Raw genomic sequence first — 18,812 nt, 5'->3', positions numbered from 1 at the left:
GATTCATAGATACAGGGAAAAAACTGATGGTTGCCAGATGGGTGGGGGGTTGGGGGATAGGATGAAAAGGTGAAGGGATTTATAAGTACAAACTGGTAGTTATAAAATAGTCATGGGGATGTAAAGTACAGCATGGGGAATATAGTCAGTAATATGGTAATAACTATGTATAACTATAATATGGTAATAAATAGACTTACCGAGGGATCACCTTATAAATTATATAAATGTCTAACCACTATGCTGTGCACCCGAAATTGATATAATATTGACTGTCAAGTGTCATTGAAAAAAACTATATACATATATAAGTATACTTGTTTCTAATATAATTCAAATATAAATAAATAATCTTGAAAACAATCCCACAAAGTCATACATGTGGAACTGAGACCCAACTTCTGTTAACACTAATAAGTTATTTGTTTTAACCTCCTTTAGTCTTTATTCTTAGAGAAGGTAATAGAGTAAAACATCACACAGGGAACAAAAGTGGTGAATCTGGGATATGAACCCAGATCTAATTCTAAATCTAGAGCTTTTACTAGAACTCTACAAGCTTCTTAAAAACTCTTGGGAAAAATATCCACCGTCCAGAAAAGTTCGTTTCTGAAAGTAAAATAATTTTACATTTAAAAAATAATTTCTTTTCAAATAGAATTGCACACACAGATAATATTAGTACCAGAAATTTAGCACTGACTTGCACACACACACATTCTCTCTACTCTAAAAAAAATCAAACATTTTAATTATCCATGTTTTCTTCTATTCTTTGTCAATATGTATACATGATTCCAGTAAGAATATAATTTCTTAAATATAATTTTAGATATCAGTAATTTAGATATATCAATTCGAATATACTTAAAATACAATAAGCACATGTTCTAACTGATTTATTTGAAAATTTCCTTAATTTTTTTGATGATAGAAATAAAATGAATATATAGTTTGTTGAAATGCAACAAATTTCCCAGTTAAAAATTATATACTAAGTATCAGCAATATGCTGATACATACTTTTTAAAAATCTATAAAGCATTTTTTTTTTATAGCACAACAGTTGTGGGAACAGAGCCAGGAGTGCAGTTTCCGGGCTCTCGGCCTCACATGGAAAGGTGCTGGCTCAGGTAGTAAATGGCCATCAACTGTGACTGGATGGCCATCAGCTGTGGCTAGTTGGCCGTCAGCTGTAACCAGTGAGCCATTGGCCACTAATATAACTGCCGTGGCTACGCTTGCAGCAACTGGGCACTGGCAAGGGTAGAGAGTGGATTGCGGATTGCAGAGAGGCGATTGCATTTTGCAAGTGACGTCGTTTGGCAGAGAAAAGTGGATGGCGGTTTGCGGATTGTGTGGCTCCTGCTTCCTGTGTCTCCAACCCAGCCGCCAGCGAAACTATAGTGGTATGACCCCCTATCTATGGCTCCATGGGTGTTCTTATGCGGGGAGCGGCACTAGAGACCTCGCCTGACACCCTGCATGACAATGGTCTTAGTATTGTCAGAAATAACCATTTTATTTAAGAACATACTGTTGGTGTAAAGAAATATTTTCCCTCTCATTTTAATAACACATACTAAAAATAGGAGGAACTTCCAAAGAAACTTTCATCTGAGAAACTCAAAGAACTTTACAACTGTAGACCATTACTCCTTAATAACTTTAATGGGGACAAAAGAGGAGTAGATATGCTGATTTTAAAGAAATGGAGGTACCTAGGTTTTACTAAGTGCTCTCTTCTGCAACCAAGGCCCTGATGAAACTAGTAACAAACAAATTACTCATCAAATCCCTTATAGTCATTAGCTGTGAATTGGAAGTCACAGTAGCTTCTAGCAAGAATTCATTTGGGAACTAAGTTCCTCTCAAGACTAGCTGTAGGCTTATCCATGGAGAACTCCTGACATCACAAGCTTGCTTCCTGGTTTGAGAATCTGAGGCTTATGCTCTGGATAAAAGAGTTTCCAGGATCATGAAGAAATTGTTTCCAGTTTATCACGACTCATTCAGGCTGTCTTTTAGTGACATGAAGATCTAGGCAAAATAATCCATTTTATTCTTTAACTCAATTAGAACACATTAAAAATCCACTAAATGATGTAAGAGGCTATGTAGTTCAATGTACTATGTTAAAGGTGAGAAGGCTGAGGCCCAGAGAGATTAAAGGCTGGGCTCAGATGCGGAACCAGCAGTCAGCCTTCCAAGGCCCTGTTCAGTTCCCTCTCCATTAAGGTGGGGCCAAGAACAGTGTCTGAATATCTTTTAGGAAAACCACCAACAAAAGTGATTCTTTCGTTTTTCAGCCCTTTCTTTCTTCTTCCTGCAGCTTCATTGTGTTGAAGATCTTCAGACAATTCAAGTGATCAAGATTTTAAGATATGAAAAGAAAGTAGCCAAAATGTGCTTTTTCATGATAGTCACCTTCCTGACTTTTTGGATGCCTTATATTGTGATCTGTTTCTTGGTGGTTAATGGTTATGGACATGTGGTCACTCCAACAGTGTCTATTGTCTCGTATCTCTTTGCTAAATTGAGCACTGTATATAATCCAGTTATTTATATCTTCATGATCAGAAAGGTAAGCTTTATAATTAACTGATTATTTTCACTCTGGGACATATGATGCTTTTACAGAAATAATTCAGAGTAGCTTCAATGATAAAAGCCAAACTTAAGAATTTTACACTAAAGTAAAGGCTTCAAGAAAAAAAATAGGATATTCCCAAAGAAAATGATAATTTCGAGAACTACCATTGGGAGTCCATGCTTGTTAAGTAAAGTTTTATTAAAATTAATGTTCGAATCATCAGAAAACATTTTATGTTTAGTAACAATAACAGCCACAACGAAACTTAACAATAGAGACATGACTTGGAGATTGTGTGTCTGTTCCAGACCATGGCAAATAAAGCAAGTATGTACATTTAAAATTCTAACTGTACCATGTGGCTTACACCTATTATCTTTACAAAAGTCCATGAAGTAGGCACTAATAGCATTCCTTATTTTATTTCTAGATTATGAAATATGTTTTGAGAAGTTAAATAACTTGCCTGATCCAGGAAGTGTTGGTGCCTGAACTTGAACCTTGTTTTCTTGAATCCCAGAAGCCATGCTTATCCCTCCTCACTTGGGGTTACAGGAACCACTAGCAGTTAGTTGGGTTATTATTCACATGTGTAGCCAATGTGTAGCTTAATTTGGCTACACATATTAAGATTAATTTGGCTCAGGAAACTGCCTCCAGATCTGTTAGGAAGTCTATCATTTATTTCTGTAGTAGAAAGGTTTTGACGTGATGGCTGTCCGTCATGTCTGCTAGAGCCCTCGTTTTGATTGATGTGAAGCTGGCTGAGCCTCTAAGTTACAAAGATTAAAGATCAGAGAATTTAAGTTATGAATAGTGGTTAATTACAATATTGGAATTTTAAAGTAGCAGGTCATATTAATCACACAAAATAACTACTCTGACTTCTAATGCCTAAGGGTTTGGAAGAAGAGGGCACTTGTATATCAACCTGATAATGTTCACCACTAAATCTTCCTCTTTCTTCTTAGACCTTTCCTTTCCCTTGAATGTGGGTTTACTCTCTCCTGAGCTTACTTTCATATGGCTTCAATCTCCTTTCACTGATGCTCTTTCCCTCCTTTTCATGTTGCCTTGAACCTGAAATGTTTAACCTGGAGTTTTTAAGAACCAAAGAATTTCTTAACTCTTAGTAATTGGCTGCAAGAGAGCCTTTGAAACCCCTGAAATTGTTAATAAAACTTTTTGAATATTTGCACATGTGGATTTTTCTAGTGAGATGAATTATAACTTTAATTTATTAAGGAAGTATAAGGCCTCCTTATTTTATGGACTACCACCTCAACAGGCAAGCAAGTACATTTTAAACACGTTAACAAATATTTTTTGTGCCCTTTCTGGGCTAACGGACTGTAAATCATTGCTTTTGGAACTTCAAGGTGCAGAAACCACATCTGGAGATCTTTTAAAAAATGCATAAAAATGTTTGTTCAAAATTCTACATTTTTAGCAAAAGCTCCCACGTGATCCTGATGTTTCTGGTTCCCAAAAACACACTTTGAAAGGAAGTCTAAAAGATGCAATAAACAAATAAACAAAAACAACTAAATAAATAAGTGAAAGACTGATCTTTATCCTCAAGGAGCTTACCATTTATATGGGAAAGCACTTTTCTGGTATACATACCCTACTTAACACTTACAATAATATATCTTTAGCACTTAATCTGACATACCAAACAATAGTTTGGTGAATCCATAAAGTCTCTAACAAGTAAATTTTTTTTCAAATAAATATTTTTAATGTGAGTATAAGTTAATTGTTAAGTTGCCTATCAATGGTCTTCAAAGAAGATAGAAATTAATGTAGCTATTATATTTTTAATTGATATTTTCTGATCTGGGAAAGTCCATGTATGACACTTTTATTTTGCTCTAAACAAAGGAGATAAAAATTAAGTAACTTTTTATGTATATGTTTTATTGGCCATGATAGACTACCTATTGTAACAAAAAAACCCCAACGTGTCCGTAGATTAACAAGGAAAAGCATATTGCTCGCTGAAATCAGAGTCCACGGTCCACTATACATGGTGGAAAGATGGGGTCTGTTCCACACAGTCATTTAGAAATGAGAGTTCCTTCCATGTTGTGATGTGACCATCTTCCGACCTTGACCCCCGAGGTTGTTACAGACAGGGAAGAGCAAGGAAGAGCCCCTGAAAGGGGGCTGAGAAATCGTGTTACACCCAGGACAGAGACAAGAAACATGGGTGTTGGTGAACGTTAGCACTCTCTGTTGCGGTGTTTTTTTTCTCCAACTGATTCGTAATCTTGACAGAAAAAAAAAAAATCTTCACCTAACTGAAGGAATATTCATGAGTGTATCAGTCTGTTTTCTCTGCCTTATCTGACCTTGCAGCCCATAATCTCCCCAGATTGTAGCACAGACGCTGTCACGTAGTAGGATGCACAGTGCTCACTGAAGATTTGTGGGGTGAATTTCATTCAAAATCCCTTAGAAAAACAGATCTAGCTGCCCTTATAGAAGGTTCATGCAGCTTGAAGAGTATGAGGTACTGAAATAGTTCTAGGTGGTCTAGTAAATAAGAATTAAAATAAATAAAAGACAAAGCTCCAGAGTTACTTGGGCAGATCTGAGTAACACCTAATCCCACACTCCCATCAGGTAATAGATAGAAGAGAACAACCCAAATTAAATGTAACTAATTTTCTTGAATGTTAATCCAGATTAAGGGCCAAACTTTTCTTACTATTCAGCTTTATTTTCTCTCTGCCCAGTTTCGAAGATTCCTGTTGCAGCTCCTATGTTTCCGACTGCTGAGGTGCCAGAGGCCTGCTACAAACCGACAGGCAGACGGGAGTGAAATACGGCTCAGACCCATTGTGATGTCACAGAAAGACAGGGACAGGCCAAAGAAAAAAGTGACTTTTAACTCTTCTTCCATCATTTTTATCATTACCAGTGATGAATCATTATCAGTTGACGACGGTGACAAAACGAAAAATGGATCTAAAGCTGATGTAATCCAAATACGACCTTTATAAGAATAAATAATTATAATGAAAGATGGGTACTTAAATTGAACACTACTTTTAGACTTCCATTATGAGGTCTGTTTTGAAGTCCCCATTCTATGTAATATCAAAAGAACTTCGGTGAGCCAGCAGGAAATCCGAATTGCCCATGTGCTCTCTAATCTCTGGAAGCAATTGAGCAAAGAAATTATTTTAATTCAATGGGTGCTTTACATAGTGAAAAACCACTGTGGTGTACGAGGAGCATATGGCACCATCAACTTCTAACATGTTGGAAATTTTTCATTTCAAATGTATTTTTTAAATGACTATATATTTCCAAGGCACACAATACATTTTTCTCAAAAATAAGTAGTTATAAAAATAACTGTCTCATACACAGGTGTGAAATAGCTAGAAAAATCTTGAATTTTCTGTAGTGTTGGATTCTATTCACTGTCGTGTCAAATGTTTGACCCATCAAATTTATTACAGACAATTCTAGGGTGAAAAAGAAAATTGATTCCCTAACTTTACTTGAAACAAAAGACTGTTGCTATATGTTAATATGATAAAGAGGCATTTCAGACAAATGTCCTGCTAAGCAAGCTCTAGAAGATACTATCAAAGAGCCACACAGCAAAGAAAATAGGATGGCTAATTTCAAGGTAATCATGGGTATAGGCAATCATACGTTAGTAGAGGGTGTTCATGCTAAAGATTGTGTTGATGGCAGATGGGTATCTCCATCTACATCATTTCAAACATGAATATGGCAGGATGATCTTCTAATAATTTCCCACAATTTTGCCAAGAGTTCAGGATTTGGAAAAGGAGTTCCTACATTTGAAGGGTGATAAAAGTAAATATAGAACTATACTCATAAAATGTATTATTTAATCTTGATTACTCTTCAATCAATCCACTGGATAATTTAATAGTGTTAGTGTAGAGGCCATTTTACCATTGGTCATTGTTTAGACTAAACATGGATTATTAGAACTCAAGGATTTCTTTGACAATATGGAAAAGAAACTGAATTATTTCATTTGGTTGTCTAATTTTTATGTCTTAGAAGACAGTCCTACTAATGTTGCATCTTCATAATGAATCATGTTTAAAGACTTCTAAATGATTCAGTCAGCCTATTGAAGGAGGAACCAAAGAAAACTTTTTTTTAAGTAGGAAACACTTTTATTTTTTAAAAGCAATTAAGAAAAAGAAGTCAAAACTGTACTTGTTGGTAATCACACTGACCATTATCAGAATACCACATGTTATTAGGAAAAAGCAATTTCTTTTTCTCTGAGATGCTCCTCACTGGGTGATCTGAAATGAACATTTAAAGTCAAGTTTATTTCTGGTTCTGCCACAGCATGAAGTTCAAGAATAAGTGAGTAAATTGCTTCTAAGAGTTGGAAATGAAAAAAACATGGCTTCATATTTCTATGAAAACTGTCTCCCTTTGTTTCCTTTCTACTCTCTTATATATGTAGATATTTAATTTGTAAATGCAGCCCTTCCTTAGTATGGCATTAACAGCCTTTTAAGAAATCTTTGGAAGGTAATACTGGCATTTGAAGAGTAGGAAAAACAATGGATTCATTTTGAACTCTCTAGAAAGCCCTCAAATTTCTCATTTATACTTCTAGTTTTGTCAAGTGAATCTGAGCCCTGTGCTTAGTTATGTTCCATCATCCAGGTGATGAAAAGTGTAGTGAACATGTCAGGCAAATTGTAATATTTAGTCCCACATGTTGAGTCAATCGTATGGTGACCTCTATTTTGTCTTTTAAAGAAAAAGGTGTGTCAGTGTCTTCCTGGAGGACTCTAGGGCCTAACTTTTTCCAAAGTGAGTGAGGTGTTAGTTATTGCACTTCCTTCTATGTTTAAAATGACCTCACTTAACTGCAGTGTTGTGGGGGATGTTGCAACTTAAAGTGATTTTTTTTAAATTATTTTATTTTTATTTTTTATTCCCCTTCACCTCCCCTTTTAATTTTTCAATTACAGTTGACATTCAATATTATTTTGTATTAATTTCAGGTGTACAGTGTAGTGGTTAGACATTTATCTAATTTAAGCATTGGTTCCCCTGACTAGTCTAGTACCTACCTGGCATAATAGTTATTACCATATTAGGTATTATATAATTGATTATATTCCCTATGCCTTATTTTACATCCCCATGACTATTTTGCAACTACCAATTTGTACCCCTAAATCCATTCACCTTTTTCACTATGTCAGCCCAAGCCTCCTCCGATCTATCACCCCAATAAATCTAGTACCCATCTGACACCATACTTAGTTATTACAACATTATTGACTATATTCCTTATGCTATACCCTATATCCCCATGACTACTTCATAACACGAATTTGTACTTCGTAATCCCTTCCCGTTTTTCACCCGTTCCCAACCTCCCTCCCATCTGGCAATCATCGAAATGTTCTCGGTATCTATGGGTTTGTTTCTGTTTTGTTTGTTTTGTTCTTTAAATTCCACATATAAGCAAAATCACATTGCGTCTGTCTTTCTCTGTCTGACATACTTCACTCAATACAATACCCTTCAGGTCCATCCATGTTGCCACAGTTTGCAATAACCAATTCCCTTCCATGGCCAAACAATATTCCATATGAAGGTGCCTTGAGAGGCCAAGTTGCCAACCTAGGCCAGCAGTCACTAGCCAGGCTTAGGGCTGCTCAGCCAGAGGTACAGGACATGCTGAAGCCAGATACTGTTTGTTTAGGTTTTGTGAACCTTTGAGAGATTTTAGGAAAGTCCCCACCATGAGCCAAGGCAGGACGTTTATATAGAAAAGCCACTGGAAGCAGCTTGGATGTGTTGGAAAGTTGGGTAGGGCGGGGTCTCAGAGAATCACTAGGGTGGGCCAGGTGAAAGGTGTTAGTCAGTTTGATGAAGACTCACATATGTTGTCTGCCTGCGTCTTCACGCAGGGAGGGGGAGAGCTCAACAAAAAACAGAAGCAGGAGCTTCTGCCAGCTCCTCCATCCAGGAGCAAACTGCCCCTACAGTCCTCACCCTGAAAGCCAAATAATTCAGTCTCACCCCCACCTGAACCCGTCTGTCCCTGGCACCTTTCAATCTGCTGCCCCAGCCCTGGAGCTCAGCGTGAGTGAGTCTGTCGGTGAGTAAGTTCTTGCACGGGCCCTTTAAGAGGAGCACCTGGGAGTGTGGCCGCATCTGTCTTACTCAGCTACAATCTCCACTGGTTTTCACAGCCAAAAGTTATGGGGACTTCTCTCCTGGGCACTGAAAACCTGGGCTAGGGAGGGGCTGAGACACCTCACTCCTCAGGGTGGGGGGGATCCTCTGCAGCTCTGATATCCCTCCTGATTTTTAACGGTCACATGTGGGTGTAGGACCAGCCTGTTCTGCGTCTCTGCCCCTCCTACCAGTCTCCAGGTGGCTTCTTTTGTATGTCCATAGTTGTAGGGCTTCAGTTCAGCTAGACTTCAGGTGATTCTCAATAATGGTTGTTCTGTGGTTTAGTTGTGATTGACAGTCCTGAGAAAAAGTGAGAACTGTGTTTACCTACTCTGCCATCTTGACTGGAAATCCTCCCCCCCTTTTTAAATAATTACAGTGAACACACAGATAAATTCTACATTTAATTTAATTATTAAGCTGACGAACGTCTTCCATTAGTGAAATAAATATTATGATGTGAAACATGGTTTTGATCCTTTGTTTTGGTTACAGAGAAATCAAGTATATTTGCTACTTCAGGATCTTTCTATCGCTTGCTGATGACATTGAAGATTTATTCTAGTGACTCCATGGAGTTTGCAGGGAAACATATCCTGTATTTTGGAAGTTAGTGACCCAATCCCATGGTCTTCTCAAGTAGTCCAAGGGTCTCAGTGACATGGAGCGTATTAGTAGGTAGGCACTACCGATGGCTATCAGTGTTCCAAAGAAAAAGACTCCTTTGTTTATCACCTGTAAAGACAGCAAAACTCTCTCTCTTATTTGTCCAAAGATTAAAATATTGAAATAGACTTCATTCTTAGATCAAGGGGTATACAATTTCCTTTGTTCTTTAACCTGAAACAGCAATTTAATTTCATGACCCCTAACTAGTCTTGCAATGGCTTGTAGGTGAATAGTTTGGAGCTTCCCTTCTCCTTTTCTCCTTTCTCTCTTTCCAGAAACATCTGAATCCTTGTGTTCTGTATAAGAAATTCTTAGCAGTCAACCTTTGTACAGCCATTAACAAAAATAACCCACAGTGTAGAAAAAGACCTACTAACTCTGTCTTAGAAGAGCATTGTGTTAAAGCCACATACAATTCAGTCACTGCTCAGACCCTGCACAAAATGTCCATGAGAAGAGTGATGGACCTGGTGACCTCTGTGACTCAGGAGCCATATATACCTGAAGGGTTTGAACACAGTGTCTCTGCCACTTGCAGTGTATCAACAACACAAGGCTCATTCTAGACTGGGTTACGTACACTCCCATATCATCCTGGTCTTTTTTACTGCACTTATTGTCCTGCACTCTAACTACCTGTCACTGTCTCTTTCTCCTATTAGACTTTTAACTCCTTGGGGGCAAGGACCCTATTTTATTCATTTTTGAATGAGTAAATCTTGATTCCTTCATTCTCCACACAGCAAAGGAATCTTTCTGAAATCCACACCTGAGTTTATTAGGCTCCTTTAGTTTCACTGTTTCCCTTAAGCTAATATTCAGGTTGTTTATAATTCTAACAGGTGTGAGGTGACATCTTGTTGTGGTTTTGATTTGCATTTCCCTGATGATGAGTGATGTTGAGCACATTTTCATGTACCTGTTGGCCATCTCTATGTCTTCTTTGGAAAAATATCTAAAATATCTATTCAGTCCCTCTGACAATTTTTTAATTGGATTTTTTTTTTGTTGCTATTGAGTTGAATGAATCTTTTATATATCTTGGATATTAACCCCTTATCAGGTATATGATTTAAAAATATTTTCTTCCATTTCATGGGTTGCCTTTTTGTATTGTTGATGGTTTCCTTTGCTGTGCAGCTTTCTGGTTTGATGTAGTCCTACTTCTTTCCTTTTGCTTTTGGTGTCAAGTCAAAAAAAAAAAATATCACCACCTAAGTGTCCATCAATAGATAAATGAATAAAGAAAATGTGTGTGTGTGTGTGTGTGTGTTCCACACACACACTGGAATATTATTTAGTCATAAAAAGAAGGAAATCATGGATGGACCTTGAGTTTATTCTAAGTGAAATAAGTCTGACAGAGAAAGACAAATACTGTATGATCTCGCTTAGACGTGGAATTAAAAAACAAACAAACAAACATATAGACACAGAGAACAGATTGGTGGTTACCAGAGGCAGGCGGTAGGGTGGGCAAAACAGATGAAGGGGGTCAAAATGTACAAACTTTCAGTTATAAGATAAATAAGTCCTGGGGACGTAATATACAGCATGGTGACTATAGTTAATAACACTGTATTGCATATTTGAAAGTTGCTAAGAGAGTAGATCTCATTAGAAGAAAAAATAATTTTGTAACTATGTATGGTGACGGATGTTAACTAAAGTTATTGTGGTGATCATTTTGCAGTATATACAAATATTGAATCATTTTGTTGTATACCTGAAACTAATATGTTATATGTCAATTATATTTCAATAATTAAAAAAAAGATGTTTAAGGCCCTGCTTACCAGTCCAGCACCACCTCTAGCCATTCTCATATGCATGTGCTATCGTCCAGCTCCACTGAAATAGTTGCCATTCCCATCCTGGACATGTAAGAGGTTCCTTCAGTTTCCAGGCGTCTTGGCCCAGCCCTCCAGGGGCACTCTGTGCCTTTCCACTGCAATTGTCCATCTTCACCCCCACCCTTATCCCACCCCCATTTCTGAAATATGTGAAGGGTAGGGACTACTTCTTATTCATCACTAAATACAGCTATTTGTTGAATTAATGAATTGTAAAATTTCCAATGAGAAAGATCAGGAATCAGAATGTGCATTTCCTGTCTTCTCTGGTTCAACTGCCCAAAATGAATGTGACATAGCATTACATTGGAATTAGATTATGTTTTATAAGTGATTCAATTATGTCCAGTTTCACAAATTAAACCCATAAGAGTACTGCATAAGGCAAAAGCCAATTGCTAAATAAAAGTAAACAGTCACATTGCTGAAATGAAGTAAAAAATTTAGAAACATTAACATCAATTTTTTTAAATAACTTTTCTTCAAAAGCCCTCACTCTCTTTGCCTCTTCTTTATAATTTTCTTCATTAGGCACTCTGCCTTCTGTGTACCCAGGATGTTTTTTATTTGGAAGACAAATATTTCGTATCTGTCACATCATTTCTGTGCTTGCCTGCAGTAAAAAACCATTACACAATAGTGAGAATGCGTTTGCTCAGATGTCACTATGGGAACTCCATTGCACCAAAGGGTTTGTTCAACTGCATCTACAGGTCCTGTGTTAGTCCAAAGTTTTGACTAATTTCTCTCACTTCCTGGTTGGTTTGGAATATTGGTTATAGCAGGAAGGGATCTGTTTAAAGCCATATTTGTCTTGACCTACTCCATATTCAGGACAAATATTGGGTTATAACTGTCTTACTTTTAAAGACACAGGAAAGATATATCAATGAGCCTTTCAATATCTTATAGAACTTTAATATATCCGATTAAAAAAAAAATTTAGTTGTCCTAACCTTTCGTTGCCGATGCCAGCGCAGCACTGCTTCATGGTATCTTATTCTGGAAAATGTGACCTGTAAGAAAGTTTAAAGAGTGTTCTGTGTGTTCCTTAATGGCTAAACAGAAGATTAAAATGAAGAAACATCTTAAATTCAGACCCTTACCATGGTATAGAGAGGGATAAAGGTAGATGGCATAATAGCATGAAGAAATCTCTCTATGTTCTTTTGGAAGATGAACAATGGTGAGTTGACGTGTGATCGCATCTGTAATAATGGAAGAATTTTTAGGAATACCTTGAACAAAGGACCTTTATTTCTTTACCACAACTTACTAATACTCTTTATTCTGATTCATTACCAAGTAATAAAAAAATTCTTATTTCCGTAGTCATTCCCAATCCCTGTTAATAAATGTCAATAGTATAGGACATTACCTTTTCAAGAGCAATTACACAAAACCTTTTCAAGAACGCTATTTGCTCAGGCGTCACTATGGGAACTCTATTGTAGCAAAGGGATTGTTCAGCTGCATCTTCAGGTCCTTTGTTAGTCCAAAGATTTGACTAATTTCTGTCACTTCCTGGTTGGCTTGGAATATTGTTTATGACGGGAAGGAATCTGTTTAAAGCCATGTTGACCTTGACCTACTCCATATGCAGGACAAATATTGGGTTATAGCTGTCTTATTTTTAAAGACACAGGGAAGATACATGAATGAGCTTTTCAGTATCTTATAGAACTTCTTTCACCATATATGAAACCATTCTGCTCAAGTTGAAGTCCACTTTACTACTTTCTGTCTTCCAAAGAGATGGAAAACAGCTACACTCTTTTTAAAATTTATCTTATAAAATATTTTTTCATTTTGGTTGTTTTAAAACTAAAACAACAGCTATTTATGGTGAGACTATTTTTCCTTTTTTAAAATTTTCTTCTCTCTCAAATTTATTATTATTTTCTTTTTTTTATTAGTTTCAGGTGCACATGACAAAGCAATACTTAGACGTTTATCATTTATATCCCTCACACTGAGTGAACTCCCCTACCCCCATCCACTATCCCTTTGACATCGTACAGAGCCATTACATTTCCACTGTCTCTATTCCTAATGCTGTACTCTGCTTCTTGTATGTATATACAACATATATATATATATATATATATATATATATATATATATATATATATATATATATATATATATACATATATATATATATATATATATAAAATTACAGTTGGCATTCATTATTGTTCAGCTTCAGCTTCAGGTGTACAGTGCAGTGATCAGGCATCTACATCATCCCTGAGGTGGTCTCCCAAATGGGACAAGTGTCCATCGGATACCCTACAAAATCTTTACAACATTATTGATTACATTCCCCAAATTAATTTTCAAAACCCTGTGGCCATCTTGTGGTTACTGACTGTTTTCTGATCCCCTCACCTTCCCCCTTACCCCCACCCGCCCTCCCATCTAGCAACCCTCAGTTTTTCCTCTATGTTATGGTGAGATTTTTTCATGTGACTGGCTCAAAATGGAATTGTGTTTTTTTTCAGATTATTAATCTTGTTACCATGAATTTCTTCAGTATTGCATATTTTTTGCAGTGCGTAACGCCCCAAAGGATATTCAATGCTACTCTCTAAGTTTGCAGCTTATAACATTAAGAGTGGAAATGCCATTTAACATTTGTTAGATTTTCCAAATATGTTAACACATATCAAAGTTATATTTTCATTAAAACAGTGTATTACTAATTCTAAATTACTAACTGCCTAAGGTTTGAGCCTGTGAATTATCAGAGATTGAAACCAGATATTCTGTCATCTTTGTTACCTCTAAATGTCACAGCAATGTAGATGGGGATGATGTGTATGGGTCATTGTCACTGTCTACATAGTAACAATCCAGCTACGTGTAAGGAATGCTGTGTGTGTGTGTGTGTGTGTGTGCGTGTGCGCGTGTGTGTGTGCGTGTGTGTGTGTTCTTTTGGCATCTATTCTTTGCAGCATGCATGAGATGGGCCTAGAGCAAAGAAAAATTTTTAAAAAGAACGTTTGTTAGAGTATCAGTAAATGATCTCTTGAAATAGAACCAAACCCTCTCACTCACCTCTATGTAATTGTACATGGATAGGTCTGAAATCGCGTGGTCATCGGGAATTCTAAATCTTGAGAATTCAGGAAGACACATACCTAGAAACCAAGTTAAATAATACATATTTTCCAAAACAGTTGATAAAAATGTGCTTGGCTCTACACAGGTAAAATTAAATAGTATATTCTCTACCAGTGATCTCTCTAACCTTTTAAAACTATAGGTAACCAGGTTGGATGACCAGAAAACTATGAATCCTCAGCAATAACATATAGGTATTTACTATTGTGATTAAATAACAATATGATAAAATGAATATAATATACAGTGGTCAAATATAACATAATATAATATAACATAATAATATAATATAATACAATATTACACTGGTTGTTTCCTTATTTCACAAATGGAAAGCAGTTCATATGTATGACTCCCCTCCAGTCCTGCTTAGAATTTGTTATTCTCCTTCATGTTCTCCCTTGGTACCCCATGCACAGTTATTTCATTGCATCCATCACACCTTATTAGCTTAAACAATAGCTCCCCCACTATTCTGTGATCTCCTGGAGGCAGGGCCCATGTTTTATTCATGTTTGAAATCTTAACCTGGTATGTGGTAAATACAGAATAAATACTGATAAATTAGTTACAAACATAGCTTTCATGTGACTAAACAACTCTAGTTATTAAGGAAGCCATTTCTAAAGGCAAAGAACCTGGGTGAAAGTCCCGGTCTCACCACTGTTTAGCTACATGACTTTGGGGAGGTTCCTTACTCTTATCTAAGCTTCAATTTCCTCAGTTGTAAAATATGGACAAGAATCGTACCTATGCCTCGTGTATTTCATGAGGACCAAATGAGATAATGCATTAAAATCACGAAGATAGGCAACACATATGAAATGTGCAGCGATATTAGTTATGATTATTATTGCCATATTATTATTGTTTTATCTTTGTTCCCTAGTAAACAAAACCAGTACTGACAGTATATTCTGATACACAAACCCTCCATCCACCTCCATCATCATTATCACATGAAACCAATCACACGAGGGCTACGAAGGGAAGAAGCAAAATGCCTCTGGATCTTGAGCTCCTGAGTGAGATGACTGGGGAAAAAAAGGGAGAAAACCAGAAGCAATTTGCCCAGGAATCTGTACTCTCTTCCAATCCAGACACCGATGCTTGAGTCCAGTGACTTCCTATAACATCATCACAAACATTTGCTGTGAACTTACTGTGGGATAGACTTTTTTTTTTTTTTTTAAGGTGTCACACGAATCAGTTTATTTAACCTTCACAACAACTTTCTGAATTGGTATTATTTCCACTTTACAGATGGAAAAAACAAAACAAAACTTGAGACTTGAAAAAACCAGTTCTCTAACTCTGTCCCTTACCTGAAACAGGTTTAAATTCAGAGGTAGGCTTTGAGATCATGTGATGCTGAGAAGCAGTAAGAGTTATCCAGTTCTTAGGCTATTGTTTGCCATTTCTTTTACAGATGAGCCTAACATTTATACACTTATGTATAAACATTTAGTTTACTATAATTTCAGAATTACATATAAAAGTTTAAACTTCAAGATTTATGAAATTAATATATCGGCAGAATCAATTTTAACCAAAAGGCAAATGGAAGTATCAGATGCAATCTTTGATAAGGCAAAAAGCAAGAACGCACTGGGGCTTTTAACAGGGTTTCAGAGGGCAAAGTGCAGGGGATTCAGGCCGGGTGCCTGAAGGGGAGACAAAGGAGCGTATCTTTGGTCTCAGAACTTTTATCTTCGTGTGGATCGCTACATAGACTTCCATGTACAAACCTTAAAAGAAACTATGTTTCCCTCTCTGGGTGCTCCTTGTCTGATATGGGAGACAACAGTGGCAGAGACTCTTAACAGAAATATTTATAATCCTGAACAGGAAGTCTGGACCATGGGTTTGTGGTCATCCAGGATCAGAAGTGGGCCTACATTTCATCAGCAGGGCTAGGCCATATCCGTTCGAGAAATTTTACTTACTAAGATCATTATGGAACTTATCCATTAACTCGTCAAATACCAAGCAGTCTTCAAAGCCCTGAAATAAGAAAAAATGGGGGGAAAAAATTGGAAATAATAAAAGCTTCTTAGAAATTTTGAACAGACCTTCCATTAGTGAGTATAATTCATAGGATGTGTACTCTTAGTCTGAACACAACTGAGTAGTCGCACCTGGCATTGCATTATGACTGTAAAAGGCCATCAATTGCATGCTTGATAGTTTCTCTTTGTCCAATTTATATGTATATATTAAGTATAATGATTTGGAATATTATCAAAATTTTAAGTTACTCGTCATTTTGATGGATTCCATTGCTTCTTCAAGAACTTTGCTCTACCATGAGTATTAGAATTATATTTTAACTATTCAGGTCTTTAAGATTCCTATTTAGAGACATTTAATGACAGGTTAGAACTCTCATGTTAATTTAGTTCCTATAAGCCAAGATTAAAGCAAGTTTTCAATATTAAGAACTCCACAAAATTAGTAAGGTACTACTAAATGTAGTACCTTACTAAATGCAGTGGGAAAGAAGAAAATCAAAAGCTGTGTTTCCTGCTTTCTAGGATTTCAAATCACAGTTTTAGAGACAATATAAAAATATGTAAAAGTTAAAAAATAAAATAATTTTCACATCAGTTATGAAGATTACATCTGAAGCAAATAAATGCAAATTATATAGGCTGTTAATGCTATAGGAATTTAGAGATGAGAGTTGTGTAAGAACATATTATGATAAATCCTGGAGTAAGGATTTGAACCCTGGCCTTCTGATGCCAGAGACTGGGCACTTATCTACTATGCTAAAATTAATGTTCTTATGTTTTTATAAAACAAAATGGTTACCACTACTTTGTGGAAAATACAATTGATTAGATTCACAACCTATTTATACTTGGGCAACTATATTCTAACAATCAAAACACAGAAAAATATGATAATAAAGTTGTTAGTTAGTCATTAAACACACACACAATATTTGAACGCTACTTCTTTTCTGAAATATTTTTCTAGCCAGAACGGTAAAATTTCCATGAAAGCAACAGTATTCAACATCTAACCTGTTTTATTTAATGCTGTCAATTGTGTTTTCTTTTCCTTTGGGGAAAAAAAAAATGAAGAAAAATAAAATACAACTTAGGATTTTTTTTCTTTTTTTGAGCCTAACATTTATACACTTACGTATAACCTCTAGAAAAAATATTTTAAGATTTAAGTCTTGAATTACTGATAATTGTTTCCAAATTTCAAGCTATCAACAAATACATTTTCTAACTGCACAGAAAACTCTCTATGATTAATGCTTTTCTCTGAATTAAATTACTGGATCAAGTAATCCAAGACTTGACCCTACTTAGTGATCAATCTAGTTAAACAGCTGGTATGTTGCTGAATTGATTTTCTCAGAGATTATGTGAGGATAGTTTTAGACTTTTTTTTTTTAAATTAGTTTCAGGCGTACAAAACAACAGTGACTAGACATTGATATACCGCACAAAGTGATCATCTCAGTAAGTCTATTACCCATGTACTACCACACAGTTATTGCAATATTATTGACTATATGCCTCTTGCTGTACTTGACATCCCCATGACTATTTTGTAATGACCAATTGGTATTAATCCCTTCACCTTTCTCACTCAGCCCTCCTGCCCACCTCCCATCTAGTAAGTATTCAGTTTGTTTCTGTATCTTTGAATCTGTTTCTGTTTTGTTTATTTTGTTTTTTATATTCCACATATAAATGAGATCATGTAGTATTTGTCTTTCTCAGTCTTGTTTGAGATGTTTTAGTTGAGACTCAGCCAGAAAAATTTCAGTGACTTTCTAAGGTAAAAGAACTTACCGCGTTCATTCCTTGCCCAAAAAAGGGCACAATGGCATGAGCTGCATCTCCCATCAGCACACAGTGTGATTTCAAGTGAAAAGAAGAGCATTTTACAGATATCATGGCCTGGGCAGGCAACAGAAAGAAATCTTGTGCCAGGGCTTGCCTTCAGAGGAAAATAATCAGAATGTAAAGATATTAAGTTGGGTATTAAATATTGCATAATTCTTTCACATTTACTGCTTTTATTACCACAGGATTTTATTGAGAAATACATAAGAATGCCAGGAAGAAAACAGGAAAGGGAAAAATTGAAGTTTCTGCTATCCCCAAATTCCATTGTTCTAATTACCTTCTTGGTTTGCAACAATATTAATCACATCCCAAAAGAACAGATTTGGCAGTATTTCAATAACTCGAAATATGTCTGCATTATATGACATGAAAATTTCATTATCATCCACATGGGTCATGCAATTTTCAACTATGTTGGTGTGTTTTAGATTTCTGTGGAAAAATTGAGATGCTACTATGTATCTGATTAAACTACAACAGATCAAA

General features: G+C 36.1%; 2 protein-coding genes across 2 annotated transcripts in view; one reads left to right on the top strand and one right to left on the bottom strand.

Moving 5' to 3' along the window:
* OPN3 (opsin 3) overlaps positions 1-9,071 on the top strand; it is a 34,950-nt gene extending 25,879 nt beyond the window's left edge. Inside the window, exons 3-4 of the mRNA XM_019746832.2 lie at positions 2,333-2,584; positions 5,335-9,071. Coding sequence (XP_019602391.2) covers positions 2,333-2,584; positions 5,335-5,601 — 519 coding nt within the window. The 3' untranslated portion in view covers positions 5,602-9,071. The remainder of the gene's footprint in view (positions 1-2,332; positions 2,585-5,334) is intronic.
* Positions 9,072-9,198: 127 nt separating this feature from the next.
* KMO (kynurenine 3-monooxygenase) overlaps positions 9,199-18,812 on the bottom strand; it is a 41,198-nt gene continuing 31,584 nt past the window's right edge. Inside the window, exons 10-15 of the mRNA XM_019746830.2 lie at positions 18,270-18,417; positions 16,401-16,458; positions 14,389-14,471; positions 12,435-12,536; positions 12,285-12,344; positions 9,199-9,541 (exon numbers count right to left, since the gene is read on the bottom strand). Coding sequence (XP_019602389.2) covers positions 9,368-9,541; positions 12,285-12,344; positions 12,435-12,536; positions 14,389-14,471; positions 16,401-16,458; positions 18,270-18,417 — 625 coding nt within the window. The 3' untranslated portion in view covers positions 9,199-9,367. The remainder of the gene's footprint in view (positions 9,542-12,284; positions 12,345-12,434; positions 12,537-14,388; positions 14,472-16,400; positions 16,459-18,269; positions 18,418-18,812) is intronic.

This window comes from Rhinolophus sinicus, linkage group LG12 (genome assembly GCF_036562045.2).
Source record: "Rhinolophus sinicus isolate RSC01 linkage group LG12, ASM3656204v1, whole genome shotgun sequence".
NCBI classification, from domain to species: domain Eukaryota; kingdom Metazoa; phylum Chordata; class Mammalia; order Chiroptera; family Rhinolophidae; genus Rhinolophus; species Rhinolophus sinicus.
The sequence above is the reverse complement of the archived record's forward strand: the minus strand, read 5'-3'. Positions and strand labels throughout refer to the sequence as shown.